The following is a 19,553-nucleotide window of genomic DNA, read 5'->3' as shown; positions in this document are numbered from 1 at the left end:
GCTGTTTTGCATATGGTTGCTGGAGATGTTATTGCAATCCGAGGATGACTTAAGAGAGTACATTTAATAATTGACTCTGAATTGGCTACTTCTTAGCTTTCTGTGCTGCTAAGAATAAAGAGTTTCCTAAATAAAGTGGATTACTAAGTAACGCACTGGTTTGTCTTCCTCCAGTCAACCTTTCTGTCAATTCTCCTATGTTTTCTCTCTGAGCTTAACTTCTGGCATCCAGCCCTGAGCTAGTGTGTGTCCTGGGAGGCGCTAGGACTGAGAAAAGGAAGGCAGATATTCAGGATACACATTGCTGAAGAACAGAGAAGCTGCTTCATTGTTCTGGAGAGCCACCTCTGTCTCTGCAGCCTGTTAACATTGTTCTGGAGAGCCACCTCTGTCTCTGCAGCCTGTTAACATTGTTCTGGAGAGTCACCTCTGTCTCTGCAGCCTGTTAACACTGCAGCTGGCCTTGTCATTTTTGCATTTTTTTAAATAAGCTTTTTCTCTTTCCAGCCCCCCACCTCTCTGCCCTCTGAGACCCAGGAAGCAAAATAAGTACCTTCTCCTGCTTCCTAAAGCCTCCCCCATCTACTTCCTGTTCTCCTGCTTCCTAAAGCTTCCCCATCTGCTTCCTGTTCTCTGCCCATGACCGGGGATTTTCTTGGTCCAGGAGAAATTTCCACCAACTGATAGCTATCTCTAAATAATTCACAGGATGATCCTCCTGCTTTTCACTAACTCTGCAGGATGCTATGTGAGAAGCAGAACTCCTGTTGGTTTATGAAAGAAGCAGCCCCGCCCTCACAGAACAGTGACAGTAGAGTCACTCAGGTGTCTCCTGTCACTGTGACTTGGTTTATGCATGGGGTTACTCTTGAGGGCTTTCTCCAAGACAGGAGGAAAAAAAAATCGATGCAGAAGTGTTTTCATGCTCATTTTTGTTGAATATTTGCTGATTGATTGATGTTTATAGTATCATGTGAGTCATGCCCAAATACAAAGTATTGATATCAGGTTGTGGGTCACCCCGTCTTAAACTTCCTCTGGTCACCAGAGAAGCTGGATGCTCTCCAGAATAAATCATCTTTGCGTATGAGTTAAAGTAACTTTATTGTACTTCTCTTCAGAAACTCACATGCAGGAAGTGCTGTAGAACTCAGATGTCTGCTTTAATTGTGTAAACCTGCATGGGATTGAGAAACGCATGTTTGGCTTTGGGCTATTTATTTTGTAGCTAGAAATTAGCTGGGACAACTCACATTTTTGTGATTCTTGTAGAATGTGAAATTTTAAGCATAAATAATTTCAGTAAACACTGTAAGATACAGATGTCGTTGGTCTTGGGGGTGATATGCACTTGCATGGCAGGCCAGATGCAGGATTGTGAACACAGGTTGTTTCTCCTTCTGTCCTGGTGGATGCAGGACCTTTCAACATTTTGTTTTCAAACTTTTCTTCTCCTCACTTAAAGATTATTGGAGAATTTTTAAAAATATCTTTTATTTGTGTGAATGTTTTGCCTGAATGTGTCTCTGTGTACTACAAGTAAGCCTGGTGTCTAAAGAGGCCAGAAGAGGGTACCAAATTCCCTGAAACTGGAGTTACAGGCAATTTTGAGTGTCGGGAACTGAACCTGAGTCCTCTGGAAGAGCAGGCTATGCTTGTAGCCACTGAGCCATCTCTCCTGTCTGTGGTGATTATTCTTAAGGTCGATTCTCATTGGAACTTAGATGAAGGTAAGCCCACACCTCGCTTCCCTTCTAAGCTGCACTGGACTCTGAAGTCTGAAAGAACAAGCAATAGAATCATTCACACTGGTCCCCAAGTATTGCCTTTGTGGTCAGTCACATTTCCTGTCTACTTACTAAGTCCTTGGCCTTAGAAGAGACATAACACCAGCATTCATGGGCTCTGGGGTCTGTTGTGAGCTTACCAGAAGAACCTTCTCATGTCCTTGGCTACTTTTTTTCCCCTCCCTGGCCTCAGTTTAGATAAGAAGCTGATCACCTCTCACCCCTACCTCTGTACCTCTCAGCTCAAGTCACCCTTACTCCTTGCTGGGGACATTTCTCAGCTAACCCTCAGTTTCAGACTCCTCATCTAGCAGCTACTATGCTTTCTTGAAATCAGCTTTCTTTTCTATCTGTACCTTCTATAATTTGGAGTAAAGGCCGGAGCCCTCAATGTGGCCTAAGTGACATGACACAACTCGGCCTCCCACTGCCCCTTTGGCTCATGTCTCTCACTTAACCTGCTGTTCATTGTTTCACACACATGTCCACCCTGGGCCTTCACACTTGCTCCTCTGCTTGGACAAATGATGTATGAAGATGTGAGTGAGGGGTGTCTAGAATTAAGGCTTTTATATTGTTTAGAGGGGGATAGAGAACAGTTAACTTTATACTTTGCTAAGTCCACTCTGATAAAAAAAAAAAAAAAAAAAAAAAAAGGTCTACCTGACAAGAATGCAGAGTACTCTGCAAGTAGGCAGAGTGAAGGAAAAGGTAAAAACAAATGAAGAAAGTGTGGGAGAAATCCCAAATATATCAGTAGTTACAACAGACTCAAAGAAAGATTGATGCTCAATAGATGAGTTAGAAGTACAACAAAACCTTCTCTCTTAAAAGCTTATACATTGATGTATAACAAACTTAAAAGAAAAATAATTAGTACACATAAGAAGGAACTCCTATATGATGCTGTAAGAAAAACAGACTGACTTAGCAACATTAAGCTAATATGTAATTAATAACATAATTTTAAAATACATGGAGCAAAATCTTATACAATTACCCAGAACATTTGATAAATCCACACAGTGGGAGAATGTCTCAACAATCAACAATTGATCAATCAGATAAAATTAGTCTTTGAAAGATTTTTTAATTCCTTTTATTCATGCTTATTTTACCCGTGTTTAAGTGTGACTGTTTGTCTATACAAGTACTACATGAATGCATTTGCCTGAGGAGGCCGGAAGAGTGTGTCATCCCCTGGAGCTGGAGTGGCATGAGGTTGCAATCCACCCAGTGAGGGTGCTGGGAACCGAACCCAGGACCTCTGCCAGAACAGGGAGCACTCACCCACTGAATCCTCCTGCCAGCCTCATATGGAGATCTTAACATCACAGGCAGAGTGTGCACCTTTCTACCTCAAAAGACCTGGCTTAAAAGTGGATCTTCCCACTTCTAATGATTTCATTAAGAAAAAAATAATCCCACACAGGTTTCTCATATTCAAACATTTGCATCCGGCTATTATACCTTGTGCCATCCCAGATGTCTGTGTTGTGTGTTCAGTTTTGCAGGGGACTAGTCCCCAAAGGCCAAGTGGAGCACACAGGGAGGAGAGCTAAGAAACGCCTCATACAAATGCTTCCTTCCCTCTCTCTGGAACAGGTAATTACTGTGGCAACAACAAACTAATTTGAAGCGTTAGCTGTTAATTAAAACATTGCAGAGGTGTGTAGTTGTCTTTTGGTGTAACCAGAGCCTCCATTCATTAATCACTTTACAGTTAATGTGCTGAGGAAGGTCAAGACAATCGAGACGTCCTATCTGCTGAAAGTAAACAAACTCTTTCTCCAGGTAGGATGCTGTTCACAGAGTTGAGGAGTTGGCTTGGCTTGGGCTGCTTCTGCCTTTGTCATCCATTTCTCCCTGATGATTAAATGTGAAATCGGCTCTGTCCCCAGACTGTAAACCCAGCCACGAGGCATCTTTATTGCTTGAAATGGGACCCAAACTTTTCATGGATGAATTAGCGTGCGTCATAATTAAATCATCAACTCTCCCTTTTAATTCACTTGGAAATGGGAGACCTTTCTTTTGGGAAAGAGATCAGCTTTCTTGACAAGCTAATTAAGTTGCCAAACTGCCCAGTGAGGTATATGTATGTTGGGCTCTCTGCTAATCATGCTTTTATTGCTGCAGCTGGTCTCAGAAGTCCATGTGTCACTCCATGTTCAAAGTATAACACTGCCCTTCCCACGGCTTCCAATCATTTGTCTTTATACTTTAGTCCTTGTCTCGTGTTCTAATACTCAGGGTTTCAAACAGTTGAAATTGGAAGCATCTATGCTCTACTGGTTGAAATAATGTTATTATTTAATCTTGCCCATTGAATTATCTATATTTGCATGGAAAGGGCATCTAAATTCTTCACATATATTTTAAAGAACACATTCCAACAACTTCTAAAGCCACTGGAGGAAATTGGTCTCTACCAGTGTGCTGCAAAGTTTGAATATATCACAAAACAAACTATGACCTGACGTGTAGCTTTCCATTAATGTAGCTTTTAATAAAAGTCATATTTACATAGATGGTAAATAATAATTTCTTATAAAAACCAGGATAATTTTTGGGCTCCATTTGTAAAATGTTGTGTTCTTTTATACAAAGCCTGAAAGGTTTCATTTATTTTTTTAAAAGTGTGTGTGTGTGTTTATTTGTGTGTATATATGTATGTATGTTAGGTGTATGTATGTGAATATATATGTGTGTGTATGTTCATCTATTCTCCCAGTTTTGATTGTACATTCATAACTAAACCATTTCTATAAATCAGTTGATTTCAAAACATTTGTTGGTGCTGGATATGGTGTGCATATCTCCAGTCCTGTTAATATTTCTTAACCTAGGTTATGACCTACTTCAGTGTAGCTGGGTGTCTTAATTACTTTTCTAATGCTGTGGGAAAGGGCCAAGGCAGCTTTAAAAAGAAAGTGATTTTAGACAATTAAAGTTTATGATGGTGGAGCAAAGGTATGGTGGTAGGAGAGCTTACTTATATCCTGATCTACAAGTTGGAAATAGAGCAAGAGAGAGACTGGGAATCCTTAAAGCCAGCCCCCAGTGACACACCTCTTCCAACAAGGCCATGTCTTCTAATCCTTCCCAAATAGTTTCACCAACTAGAAACATTGAAACATGTGAGCCTAAAGGCAGGGGTTGGGGGGGTGAGTGAGGTGGGGAGGGTGAGGGGGGGATTCTCATTCAAACATCACATGGAGCCTAATTCTCTAAGGAAAAGATGAGCCACACGCTAAAACCTCATTGGTGTATGTCTTACACTAATCAATGTTTTATTATAGTAAAGCCATAGTCAGAGCTCATCCTGGATTGGTGATTGTTGATGAAATACAGTGATATGATTTCTCTTTCTGTGTACCTTAAGAAAAGCAAAACCCTTCCTTTTGCTGCACATACACAACTATAGACACACATACAGTGATATAACAGGATCTAGGGTCAGAAAACCTGATCTAGTTTGAAGGTTTAGTTCTGCCGCTGTGTACTTGGGCATCGAGCAAACTGCTTAAATTCCTCGTGCTGCAGAGCTGTCTTTAAAGGAGGGTAATAATAGCAGTGTGAGGTGGTTTTTTTGTTTGTTTGTTTTTTTGTTTTTTGAGACAGGGTTTCTCTGTGTAGCCCTGGCTGTCCTGGGACTCACTCTGACCAGGCTGGCCTTGAACTCAGAAATCTGCCTGCCTCTGCCTTCCAAGTGCTAGGATTAAAGGCATGTGCCACCACTGCCCAGCTAGCAGTGTGACTTTTGAGCAGTATTTTAAGATTCATAATCACTTGATAAACCTTGTTTAGCTCCATAGAAATACACATTGCTAGTATGGGCCATTTGCCTTGAAGGTCTATCCCCCTTTGGGCCAGAAATGTTTGGGTTCACAATATGTCCTTAGCCACTCTATAGGTTATCTAATGATATCAAGTAACTTTGTGTCTTTTTCTTTTTCTTTTTCTTATAGAGCACATCATGTCCCAAGTGGGAAAATTTTAGCTGTAAAGGTAAGCACTGGGTATATTTTATGCAAGTTTGTATGTGTGAGTCTGTGTGTGAGTGTGGGTGGGTAGTCCATGCCGCATATATACATGGAAATCAGCGGAGGATGCTGGGTAGCCTGTTTTTTCACTCTCTACCTTATTCCCGTGAGACACAGAGTTTCTTACTGAGTCTGGTGCTAGGCTGATCCTCCAGTATCCTCCTCCCACAGTGCTGAACTTAGCGAAGCAGGCAGCCATGGCTGGTATTGGAGATGTGTGCATCAGGTGCTGCTGCCTGCCAGGCCATCTCCTCAGCTCTGTCTGGTTGTTTTTCTTACATTTCTGTCACTCTCTGTCATTGTTTTTGAAGATGTACTGTTAGTTTTGGTAAGGTTTTTATCATTTGGAAGAATTAGCCTCTTTATAGTAATGTGGTGACTATTTTGTTCATGACAGTCTGTGCTCTGAAATCCATAGTGGTTCATTATTAATCTAGCTACAGCAGCTAGCTGTTTACTAATATTGGCCTTTTACTTTGAACCTAGTGTGTCTCTATATTGGAAATGAGTTTCTTGTAGACAGTATATAGTTGGGTCTTAATTTAAACTCTAGTCTTATCTTTGCTTTTTAATTTGGGTGTTGGAACCATTTACATTTTATGTGATATGATATGATTTGGTTATATCTCTTGTTCTGTGTGTTGTTTTCCGTTTGTCCTGGTTGTGTACCCATTCTCCCTCCACTGTTTCTAAGGATTGTCTAGAGTTTATAGCACCAATCATTAGTCTATCATATAAAATCTTTACAATAAGAGCTGTGCTAGTCAGTGTTCTATTGCTGTGAGGAGACACCATACCCAAAGCAACTCTTATCAAAGGAAGCATTTAATTGGTGGCTTGCTTACAGTTTCCAAAGGTTTCCAAAGTTCTGAAAGAACAAGTCTCCCTGATCATCACAGAGTGTGGGGATCTAGACTGTCTGGGCTTTTCTTCTGACTTTTGAAGATCTGGTTTCATTGCTGGCTTTTTATTTTCCAGCCAGGTGCTGGCTGTCCTTTGTGTTCATTGCTGTTCCATGCGTCTGCCCTGACATCTCAGAGTTCTTTCTTTGTTACAGGTGGTGGTTATAGTTTACAGTGTATGGTTATGCTGGGTTTGGCTGTGATGCTTTTTTATTATTATTATTCAATATGCTTGAGGTTTGTTTGTTGAAAATCTTGAATATGTGGGATTTTAGCCTTCATCAAATTTGGAGCACTTTAACCTTTCATCAGCTCATGCTTCCCACATTGGGAACTTTGCTTGCCTTGTTGGCTTCACTTCTCAGTCTTTTCCTGTCTTAGTTTTGGATAGTTCCTGTTCCTCCCATGTCTTCACAGCTCTTTTCTCTTTGTTGGCTAATGTGCCATTCCTCCTACCTACTGTGGTTTTTCATTTATTATGTTCTTTTTATCCCTAAAAGTGTAGGTAGGCTTTTTTGCTTTAAGAACATTTTTCATGTTGTTATTTGATGTGCTCAACCTTTTTTTCTACTTTCTAGAGTACATAAAATAATTATTACAACTGTGCTGGGTAGTTTTATGTCAACTTGACAGAAAGAAGCTGAAGTCATCCAAGAGGAGGGATCTTCAACTGATAAAATGCATCCATAAAAGTGAGCTGTGGGCAACTTTGTATGGCATTTTCTTAATTTATAATTAATGGGGTACAGTCCAGCCCACCGTGAGTGGGGCCATCTCTGGTCTGGTGGTGCTGGGTTCTATAAAAAAGTAGGCTGAGCAAACCATGGGGAGCAAGTCAGTAAGGAGCAGGCCCCTCTATGGCCTCTGCATCAGCTCCTGCCTCCAGGTTCCTTCCCTGCTTGAGTTACTGTCCTGTTTTCCTCCAGTGATATGGAGGTGTAAGCCAAAGAAGCCCTTTCTTCCCCAGATTGCTTTTGGTCATGGTGTTTTGTGATAGCACAGTAACCCTGACAAGGACAGACAAGCCAGCCAGTAGACATACCTAGTAGCTGTCGTGTACCTTATTTCTGGGTTACTTCCAGTGCATTTCTTTCCTCTTCATTTTGGGTTGTATTTCTTTTTTTATAGGACATTGATAATGTAGCATAGGTAGGTAGATTTGTATTCCTATATTCTTAAAGTGTTCTGAGATGTTAGCAGCTTTGAAACAATCCAATATTTAAAGACTTACTTTTGAACTTTGCTTAACGGGCCAACCTAGCAGTCAGCCTGCAGTGAATTTCCCCATTCTGCTGAGGTGGGACTCTTGCTCTCCAATGGTGGAGGGAACACAGGCCACAGGGTTAGGGTTGCTTGCTCCGGTTCTCTCCTCCTATCCTGGGTAACCTCCAGCTTCTACGGTGAATCACTCTACTGTAGACTCTGATGTCTGTCACACTCCCTCTGGTGCCCTGCCAACCAACACTGGCACCCTTGGACTCTTCTGCCCCAGGCTCTGTCTTCTCAGCTTAAGGAGACTGAGTTCAGCCTGCTTTCTCTCCCTGTACAGGGATCAGAAGACTCTGTTTAGTCAGTGAACTGAGCAGCCTAAGATTGATCTTTATTACCAGTATTTAGATGTAGTGTTGCTCTGGCTACTGCCCAGTACCTGGAGACCTATTGATGGTTTGGTGTGTGTGTGTGTGTGTGTGTGTGTGTGTGTGTGTGTGTGTATTGGTTTGTTGGCTTGTGGATTTTGTTTGTTGTTTTGTTGAGACGGGACTCACCATGTATCCCTGATTAGTGTATAACTTTCTGTGTAGACTGAGCTGGCTTCAAATTCATAGGGATCTGCCTGCCTCTGCTTCACTAAAGCTGGCATTAAAGGCATGCACCATGATACCTTTAATGATCTGGGTTATTTTGTTTGCCTGGCTTTGTTTCCTTTCCTTTTTGTAAGACCGTTGGCCAGCTTCTGAATGGTCCTCTCAGTAAAGACAAGCTGCAATTTATTGATGATTTATGCTGCTTCATATTATATATATATATATATATATATATATATATATATATATAATCTTTATTTTAGACTTTTGCTACTGTTCCTGCTTTTCATTTAGCAGATGCAGAGCCTGAGACAGCACAGTTAGACAACTTACCCAAGTTTCTGCACCTAGAAAGCTAGAGACCAGCATGTAAAACCTGCCTTTGCTCATCTATACCCCTAGATTAGTTTCCCAAAAGCATAGTTCCCTCTTAAAAAATATTCAAAGGCCCCATGTTACTTCTGTTCTGGATACTATTCTCACGGCTATGAGAAGATGCCCTACAGGAGCAGATAAAGGGAGGACGTTTCTCTTTGCTCCACAGTTGAGTGTCCGAGTGTCCAGCCATCATGGCAGCAGGAGTGGAAGAGAGATGGAAACTGCCATTTTCTTCCTTTTCTCTCTTATATTTGGTTCAGGACCCCAGCCCTGGAGTAATGATGCCTACTTGTAGGGTGGGTCCTGCCAACTCAGTTAACCCAGTCTGACGGCCTCACAGATACACCAAAGGTTTGTGCCTGGGTGATTCTGGACCTGTGAGATTAGCAATCACCATCAACCTTCACATGGCCCAGACAAACTAAATGCGCTCCACAATGCGTTAGCAGGCTGCGGCTGCTTACATTTCCTGCTCTCTGTGCACTTTGTTCTGTTTTACTTGAACTTGTCACCTTGTCCGAACCTGGGTTGTTGTTGGGTGTTTTTTTTTTCAACAAGTTAATTCATGTGCACCTCTCTAATTAGAATGCCTTCATCTGTGTCTTCAACTGTTAGAATCTTAACAGCCTTCAAGGGCCTGCTCTTTGGTTCTGGATAAGCCCTATTGCATGTGTTGTATGTGCCGGTCACCTCTTGGGATTCTCTGCATGTGATTCCTAAAGGCAGTCATGTGCCTTCTTGCACATACATGTCCATTTCCTCTAACATATCAAAATCTCTTTAAAATGGAGAACGGAACTGACCACGTTCTTGCCTTACCTACAGTGGCCAACGCTAAATGCAGTGTCTTAACACATAATTTACTGATGGAATACAGTTTTGTTGTTGTTGTTTAATTCATTCATTTATCTTTTGAAGTAACATTCTGAAAATAGGTTTAGCAGCATACAAAATTCCCTTAATGGCCTTTGTATGGACCATTACTTGCCCCCGGAATATTTCTTTGCTTCCTTTGTTATATTAAAGGGTGAGATGGAAGGTTAAGATTCAGAAGTGCATTTGATCTTTTCCTGACCCTCTCTTGACTTCTGTGTGACTTGAAGCATGTCACTTGAACCCCTCAGTGACCCCAGTTGCCTGGTGTCACAGGGGGACCGTGCAGAGCAGCAAATCATAGTCCTTGTCTGAGCCAGAGTCACCTGCAGGGCTCTGCTGCCCGCCTAGAGCCAAGGGGGATTTCATTCTGAAAGGCAGTGGTCAATTGAACCACACTGAGGCTGTCTGTGGGCCAGTTTGGTGAGAGTCCTACTCATAGCTTTCCCAATTTTTATACATTCCTGACTGAGGCCTCCTTTTCACAGACAAACAACACATTGCTGCTCTTCTTTTCTCTGATCTGAGATACGATAAGAGAACTTTACAGGTTTTTGTTTTAAAAAGGAAGATCATTTTAGGAAAAATAGAAATGTGTCTATACCATGCAATCTAGAAAATTTTCTGCTTCACACAGCACATTTAGAAAATTATGCTAACCACATGTTACATACTGTCTGATAATCACCTGCACACTTGCTAGCTCGGATTTGACCAGCTTTTGTTTGTTTGGTATAGGTAGCAAGACCATTGCAAATAAGTAGAGCAGAAAACAAACACAAATACTGCTAGCCATCTAGAAGCAGAACCTCTCTCTCCCATTACTGCCTCTGTAAAATCTTTCCAGTAGTAAAGCTCAGGGAATTTACTGGGCTCCCCAGGATTGTTTTCTGATTGGGAAAAGAATCCATCTAGCCGGATTTCTTAGCTGTGTATGTAGCATGCATTGACTATCATTCCTGGAGTGCTTTGGATTTCTGCAGCTTTTAAAGCAGCATTTAAATGGACCATTTGATTAATCATTTGTATCCTGGCTGTAATCCTCCCAAATTTCCTTTCTGAGTTGTACATACTGTAAAAGACAATTATGTCTCCACAGATTAAATAAGTGAATTAAAACAGAATAGTGGCTTAATTTGACCTGTGATTTTGTTCTCCTTGCCTTTAGTAGAGTGCATGCCACTCCAGCAAATAAATGAAGTCATCCATGACAGCTCGTGATGAATTGCCGTATTTATACTGTATATTTTAATAGTCTCACACTAATTTAAATTGAGCACAGAGTAAATTATAATTCAGTCACTTGACTGCTTGTATTTAACTTGACAGCGCATCCTTGCGCGTCCTGTCCAGGAGATGTAGCAGAGAGAGAGAGCGCGGTGAGAATGCAGGCAGGGACCTCCATCCTGGCTGAACCCTTCCTCCCAGAGCTGCTTCCAGCTCCTTCTCTTCATTCCCTCTTAAGCACTTGGCTCAGCCTGAGGAAAGAAGATTCAGGCAGTCCACACTGTGCTGGAACTTCAAAGGGAAAAATCCACACTCACTGTAATTTTCTCCCTAGCCTTCAGAGGAAGAATTGGTCTGGTTTATTTTTAGCATTTTTAAAGCTCACTGGCAGGAATGCCCGGGGGAAGGGAGTTTACCTCTCAGGAAATGCCAAGCTCCCAGAAAACAGAGCTCGTGCACATGTGCTGTGACAGCATGGAGTGGCCTTCCTCTCTGGAATTTGTAGAAATGACCTGATTTGCTTTTCTGGGGTTATGGACTCCCAGTGCTCTGGACTACAGCAAGTCTCAAGAGATCCAAACCAATCAGACCAGTGGGGGAGCCTCACGAATTCATCAGTCCCAGTCAAGTTTTGGTTAGTGTGGCACTTTGATTTGTTTTGGTGTTTGCATCTTTGGTTTTTGGTTTAGTGGCAGACATCACACGATCCATTTCCCTTGGATAACAGCACATATGGGATACTGTTTGTAAGGAACACTTTAATCAGGTCCATCTCAGTGACTGGGTGCTGCTCTGAGGCCTTGTCCTGGGTGCTGAGGAGTCATAGCTACTCAAACCCTGCCTTGCCCTGGCTACTCTGGCAGCTTTTAGAAGATGCCGGGGCATTAAAGCCAGTTGTGGTAAAGATGAATAAGGGTCAAGTCAGAGATGAATTCTGAGATAGGTGTCTGGAGGTAGTGAAGCATCAAGCTGGGTCTAAAAGGTCAAAGCAGCTTTCGTAATCAGTGACTGTGGAGTGGAAGGAGGAAACATGTGCACGGCTGCCAGGGTGGGCCGGAAGGCAGCTGTGTAGGAAGGATAAGAGGAGGGTTAGCAGGAACTAAGAGTCGCAGCTTACTCCACATCATGGGAACTCAAGCAAGGTTCTTGTTCAAGGGACAGATAAGGTCTCGGAAATCGCCATTAATTCCAAAGTGTTGGCTAGCCATGTGCAACCTTAGCCTTACTTCTTGCTTACATGAATGCTACCATTAGAAAGAGGGATATTAGAATAGTCATTTTCTATCCTTGTGGTTTACATAACTCCCGTTTTTTGCTTTATTCGGTATAATGATACATGGTCCTCATCTGAGATCCGAACTGTAACTCAGCACTGTAAGGTGTGGAATGACTGCTGTAGCAGTCCTGAAGGTTAGGCTTTACTCAGAAGTGTTTACAATCAAACTCGGCCACAGTTCTTAAGGAGCCTTCTCCACCTATTTTATGTTCTTACTGTCTTTTACAAATACTTTTTTAAAAGGGTTTTCTAAAACGTGGTTTCACTGAAGTACTTAGTGGTTGAGCCGGGCGGGGTTCTGACTCTTTGGTAGGGTACTGGGGTGCTGATTCTTTGGTAGGGTACTCGTGGTACCAGCACTCATGAGAAGGTTCAAGATCAGTCCCCAGTGCACACACCTGCCTAAGGGAAGAGGAAAGTCTTTGAATTAAACTCGAGCATGCCCTGGGCAAGAATGTTAAGTCATACATTTGGACATTTCTGTGTTGAAAATGGATGCACACCATCCACCTTGGTGGCAGATACTTACGGAAAACCACAACCCGTCAGGAGGTCCTGGCTAAGCGTGGGAGTCAGGTGACATGAGGACCTCTTTAGCTCTCAAGTCTGTCAGCATTTATAAAGAAACATTACCCACATGGGAGGAAGTAAGGTGACAGGGTTTTTAAACTCCCATTTCTTTTATTTCTGAAAATCCCATTTTAAAATGTTCTTTTATTTACCATCCCCTCTGCTTATCTCCGAGTGCCTGCTCACAGGGCTCTGCTCTTTTAATGATCTTCTTCTGAAAATAGCCGGTGTGGCTCAAATAGGGCACATAAATTGAGTGTTATAACTTAACTGACTTTTAAAGCCATTAATGCTGACCTCTGAGACCTGGCTCCTTCCAGGGTTCCATCAATCACCTCTGTACCGCCTCCTCCGGCGCAGAGGCTTAGCTACAGAGACAGCTTTTTTTTTTCTTTTCTTTTCTTTTTTTTTTTCTTTTCTTTTCTTTTCTTTTTTTTTTTTTTTGGTGCTGGGGTTATGGGGATGCTGCATAAAGAAAGCACGGTATTTCTTTAGTTCTTGTATCTCACGTGCTATGTAACTTAAGGTAGACGAATGTGTTGACGCTGCTGTGTCTCTTCAGGTTATTCTGTTAGACATTACACTGGAGCTTCAGAAGCAGATCATGTCTGAGTTGGAAATCCTTTATAAGGTATTTTTTTTTCTTGGTCACTTTTAGCTATGCACATGCACATGGTGTCAGCATCTAGGTGTTAAACTACTTTTGTCTTATTTTTGTTACAGTGTGACTCATCGTATATCATAGGATTTTACGGGGCATTTTTCGTAGAAAACAGGATTTCAATTTGTACAGAATTCATGGATGGTGAGTTGTTCCCTTTAAACTACATTAAAAATGATTTTTTTGAATCGATTGACGTAAATGTAGTCTTGACACAGATGTCCAGTCCACTTTGGAGTGAGTGGCATGTGTTAACAATTGCCTTCTTTACACTGGCAGTTCTCTTCTGTTAAGGTTCCTGCTGTTAGATATTTGTAGCTTGAGTGTAATTTCAAGAATGCAAGTTAATCTTCTTTTACTAAAAATTTGCACGCGGGTCCAGTCGGCGCGAGGTCCCTGCTGCCTCTGTGCAGCCTGCCTTTGCTGGGAACAGATGCTCTGTTCTTTTAATGTTTCAGTCACCAAAACAGATTTTCTTCTAAAGAAATCTATTAACCCAATGTCCTGTGTCTTTCAGAAAGAAATAGGTTCTTAATTGCTAGACAAGAAATTGTTTTTCAACACAGCTGTTTAGCAGAGCTGTGTTTGGCTCTGTTTGGACGTCAGGCCTGTCCTCCCCTGCTTCTCATTCATGGCCACCAGCAGCTCTCCCTTGATCTGAATATTGTGAAAGGATATAGAGCTCTGGAAATCCTCTCACTGAAATGTCATTGTTACTCTTTTTTAAATCTATTGTAAATATGGACACGTTCCCACCTTTTACAAGGTCAGTTTTCAGTATCTAGCCTCCATTAAAATGTAGCACATGTGCCTTTCTACTTTCTTAGGTACATGCACACACAAAACAGACATACCATACACATACATACATACCACACATGTGCACCACTCACACAAGAAATATACCACCATACATACATACACACACTACACATACATACATGCATACACCTTTTTACTTCTTTTTTTTTTTTTTTTTACCTTTTTACTTCTTTAGGTATACACACCATGCAGCCACATATACATACACACCACACATATTCTACACAATACACTCCCCACACATCACACATACACATACCATACACATGCATCATCTATATACACTACACACATGCACACTCACACATAGGCACACCTTTCAACTTCTTTAGGTAAACACATATATAACACACACATAAACATATACAGGTACATCACACATATACACACACCATAAACACACACAGGTACACACACACAAACACATACCCTTGATAACCACATAGGTAGTGTAGTGGACACCAGTTAGAAAGCATGAGTTTGTAATCCCAGTACAGCTCACTCTTGTGAACGTGCATCCTTTGAGATCTGTATAACTTCAGTTACATTAAAATACTTTTTATTAAGGTAGAATTAAGATACTATAAAACTCACCCTTTTGAAGCATACATCTTAACCATTGTTGTCTAATTTCAAAACATTTCTAAAGAGAAATCCCTAGCCACATTAAGTGACTTATCTCATCCCCCTCCCTCTACCCGCTGGCAGTCATTGGTTTCCTCTCTGGATGTTGCATGCTGCACATCAGTGGAGTCCTGTAGTCGACAGCCTTTGTGCCTGGTGGCTCATGCTCAGAACAGTTTCCAAGTTCACACGTAACCGCAGCAGTAGCACCTACCACCCCTCACATCACTAGCAGTAGTTTATTGAGTGGCTGTACATTTGCTTGTTTTTCTTCAGCTGCTGATCACTTGGGAAATTTCCACTTCTTCCTTTTACATCTAAAAGATGTTTAATTTTATTGTGTGTATATGAATGCATGCACACATAGGTGTGCATGTGTGCTACTGCCTGCCTGGAAGGCCAGAGGACAGCTTTAGGAGTTGACTCTCCTTCCACCAAGTACCCCCAGGGATCAAATCAGGGGATCGAGCTTTCTGGGAGTGAGGTGTCAGGTCCTGTGGCAACTCTTAATTTTTGAGCAAGTGTCAATCTTTTCTAGTCTGTCAGGGTTCAAATCATTTGCAGTTACTGTAAGTACTAAAGAAATACTGCAACTCAACGATAAAAACACCAGTCACTCTTTAAAAAAAAAAAAAAACAGACAATAGATTGGTTATGAATTTCTCAAAGAAAGACACAATGGTCAACAGCCACATGAAAATACTTATCAACAGTGGTTGTCAAAGAAACCTAAATCAAAACCACATACATATTCATACCTGAGACCACATACACACAAAACAAAATCAACCACATAATAAGTGTAGACAAAGGCACAGGATTGTTAGAATCCTCAGACAATGTTGGTGTGAAACTGAATGGTGTAAAATAGATTAGAACAGCTTGACACTTCTTCACAAACAGTTTCCACAGAACCAAGTGAGTCCACTGCTACAGAAACCCAAAACAACTGGCTAGCACATGCACACTGTAGCCTGCTGCAGTGTTTATAGCAGCTCACAAGTGACCAAGATGGCTCAGTAAATAGAGGGGCTTGCTCTTTATAGCATCTTTCTTCTGCCTTCTTAGGGTATTGGTCCCTGTGCCAGTTACAGTACATTACATTACATCCCAGTTACGGTACATTCGACCTCAGAAGTTCCTGTTTTGTTTTATGTAATTTCTAACTATTAATAGCCTATGTTTTGGGGAAAGGGCTAGCTTCATATACCTCCCTTTAGGTCTTTAAACATGGTTTATCTTAGTTACATAGACGTGGTGATTTGAGGGTTAGTGCACAGTCTTTTGTTCGTATACAACAAAGCACGCAACATCAGCAAAGTACATAAGAATCTGCATTGCTCTCCAGCTTCCATCCCCTTCTCCTGTGCAGTCCAATTTCTTGACAACTTCCTCTCTGATTAGGTTATTTTTATTTCATACTATGATCTATTTGCAATATTTACTGAGCACTTTCTTTCAGATACTGCTCTAAACCTGGGAATACCACAGTGGCTGAGACTTATCCCTTGTCCTCACAGAATACATATTCTAGAGTAACCCTAGTCCTCCTGGGGCACATGCTCTTGAGTACCCTTGCCCTCATGGGGTATATGTTCTAGGTACCTTTTTCTCGAATGGTATGTGTTCTAGAATAGCCCTTGTCTTCTCAGGGTATCTGTTGTAGAGTAACTTTTGTCTTCATGGGGTATATTCTAGAGACACATAGTACATTCACAGGAGGGATAGAGCATAAAGCAGTGAGAACCTAAAGCAGGTCGGGTTGGCTACTAGAGCAGACACTGGATGTGACATCAGAGATGGGGTGGCAATGAGCAGAGACCTTAATGAGCTAGTCAAGGAGGACCACTGGGAAGATCTTAGAGACAAAGAAAGTAGCATGTGGTAGTGCTCCTAGATGAGCACAAGTCCACCACGGTGACCTGAGAGTGAAGTCAGAAGGACCAGAGGCTGCCCAGGATGCTTGAATGATCAGGGCAAAGAACTAAGCAAAAAGCATACATCTCAGAGGCTTTAGCAAGGCGTTTAAGTTTGAGACTAAATTTATTAGGAAGGCATTGGAAGATTGTTTAGGGGAAAGAATGTGATCTACTCTCATACTCAGTCAAAGCAAAATCTACTCAGAAACATCCAGCTGGAAGATCTCGGAATACCAGCATGTTTGGATTATCACCACAGGAATAAATTATTTTCCCCCAAAGAGCCCACGTTGCAAAAGAAGAAAGAGTTTTTATATTTTCTAACTACCAGAAAGTTAAAGGGACCTTGTAGTAAAGCTTTCTGCTCTTGTTGTTAGCATTAATAATGGCCATGATCATTTGAGGTAACTGTGAAGATTATTGTGATGATATTGTTGCTGCTTACCCTTTGCTACGTGTTTATATTTATCATATGTGCAAAGACAGTCCTCAGTGTTGAGGTATTGTAACACAGTAACACGGACCTTTAGGTCTGCTTAAGTGAAGATGGCCAGCCTAATCTGTCAGCAGAACATGTGGCTCTTCAGTGCCCGGCATCGGTTTCTGCTGATCGACAAGCAGTCTTCCTCTGGCTTCACATGTGCATGGTGGCATGCAGTGATGCAGTGCAATGACTGGTCATGGTGGAGGGGAAACAAAGAAGTGCCACTAGGGAGCTGAAAGGTTACAAGCTGGAGCACAGATGAGTGAATTCCCAAGTGCCCGAAGTACAGCCTGGAGGTTGCACTTAGTGGGGAGCCTCTACCTCACCTGCCTGAGGTCCCAGGTTCATTCCCAGCCCAGGCCAAAAGAACAAAAACAGTCTTGAATAACAAATCAAAGGCAACATTGAACAGTCAGTGTGTGCCATCGTATTTCAGAAGTGACACCCACATAGAGCTCACATTGGATTGCACTGCTGTGTGATGTTGAGAGAGAGAGAGGTTTGTGTGGGAGTGTTCAGAGGCTCCGGTCCACTCTGAACTCTGCCATCAGCTGACTTGTGACTATGGTTTGTCCCATTTGCATTTATGGAACTGTTTCAAATAAGTTCAAGTAAGGCTGGTGGATTCATCACTGCTGTTTATGGTGTGCCAAGCCAGAGTGGCCTTTTATGGAGAGGTGTGAGGAAGAGAAACCACACCGAAAGCAAGTGAAAACTAACCTGAACTGTGCATTTTGACCTGCCAAGTGTGAGTGCTCACTGGAATCAACAGGCTGTCTTGACTGAGTGATCGCTAGTATCGTTTGTTCACCTCCAAATGTATCTCTGTGAGCATGGGAAGGATGAGGTGCATCTGCTGGCACAGAGCCAGCTACATAAAGATCTGTGCATGTGGGCAACCGAGGACTGAGGATTGCAAGCACCAGTGAACTATTCCTTATTTTGTTGATAATGGTGGTCGGGCCATCTTTAGCCTTCCATGTAGCTTGATAAAACCACTGTCCACTAAGGTGCTTCTGGTCTTTCCTATAGCCACATAGAAGTAAGCCCCCTCCTTGGACTTCTTGCTGGTGCCTGTGGGTGGGCTTGTTCCTCTAAGTGTTAAGGTCATTGGCTTTCCAAGGAATTGTTCTAGTAAAGCTGCTGTGTCAGTTTTCCCGACACCACCTGTCAAGGTTTTTCATCTTGAACTTCTCATCCATGCAACTGCCGATTCACCTGGAAAATCAGTGGGCACACAACTGTTCTTCTGCCACGTTTTCACTTTTATTGCATCTATAATAAAAACATTTGCTAAATAAGGATGTTTCTGCTCATTGCATAAATATTTTGTTTTGTTTTTTTCACAATCTTTCTTCCCAGTAACACCAAGATCTACAGCACAAAATTATTTATACCCTGGTTACCCTCAGCCTAAACTCAGAGTCTGGAGCTGCAAGCAGAAGTTACCGAAAGAGTGATCATTTCTCTATACTTGCTTTCATCGGGACACAAAGGCAGCCATAGCTCTGTGAGATGTGTGCCATTTTAATAAAACAGCAGCTTTAGGGAACATGGTACACCATACCAGTCTATTTGCACAAAGCACACTCTTAACTGCATTGCAGAACAGTGACATGTTTTGTCTTCAAACCTTATTAATCATTTTAAAAACCATCAATAGTTATATCATAAATACGAATTTTTGCCTAAATAGAAAAACAAAAGTTACTTCTCAGATATCCTGGGTGCCTTCTTCATACTAGTGAAAAATTACACTCCAGTTTGACTCTTAAGGGGGATATGTGTTACCTTAGTTCTCATATTGTTAGTAAGTAAGGTGCTTGTTCCCTTCAAGGTATATAAGTATATATTTTGGGATTCTTACAACACTTAACCAATGCCGACCATTAACAGGAAGTCCTAAGTTTATACTTTGCAGTGAGCTGGGCTCTCAGAGCAGCTGTCTTGAGAGCACACAGTGATGGCAGTGATAGTGTTGCTGTGGTCGGCTTAAAGTCCTTTCCTGGACCCTGCTTCAGAGCGTCACAGGCAGCAGCAAGACTCCTGGTCTGTCTAGCATTAACGTTTGCTCTTATATACCTGAGAGTTACTTTTTTGGCTAGATTTATAGGATAGAAATGATAGAGAAAGTGGGTAAGAACTAAACCCAAATCCTCTGCTACTTTTACCCTAAGAA

The 19,553-nt window shown here is 41.8% G+C and overlaps 1 protein-coding gene across 2 annotated transcripts in view; it reads left to right on the top strand.

The window, feature by feature from the left end:
• Positions 1 to 19,553, top strand: part of Map2k5 (mitogen-activated protein kinase kinase 5) — a 214,873-nt gene that overhangs the window by 70,096 nt on the left and 125,224 nt on the right. For both annotated transcript variants that reach the window (XM_021172645.1, XM_029481666.2), the window contains 3 exons: positions 5,759 to 5,798; positions 13,427 to 13,495; positions 13,588 to 13,669. In XM_021172645.1, the coding sequence (XP_021028304.1) occupies positions 5,759 to 5,798; positions 13,427 to 13,495; positions 13,588 to 13,669 (191 nt within the window). The remainder of the gene's footprint in view (positions 1 to 5,758; positions 5,799 to 13,426; positions 13,496 to 13,587; positions 13,670 to 19,553) is intronic.

This window comes from Mus caroli, unplaced genomic scaffold (assembly GCF_978045245.1).
Source record: "Mus caroli unplaced genomic scaffold, Mus_caroli_1 scaffold_11, whole genome shotgun sequence".
Lineage (NCBI taxonomy): Eukaryota > Metazoa > Chordata > Mammalia > Rodentia > Muridae > Mus > Mus caroli.
The sequence above is the reverse complement of the archived record's forward strand: the minus strand, read 5'-3'. Positions and strand labels throughout refer to the sequence as shown.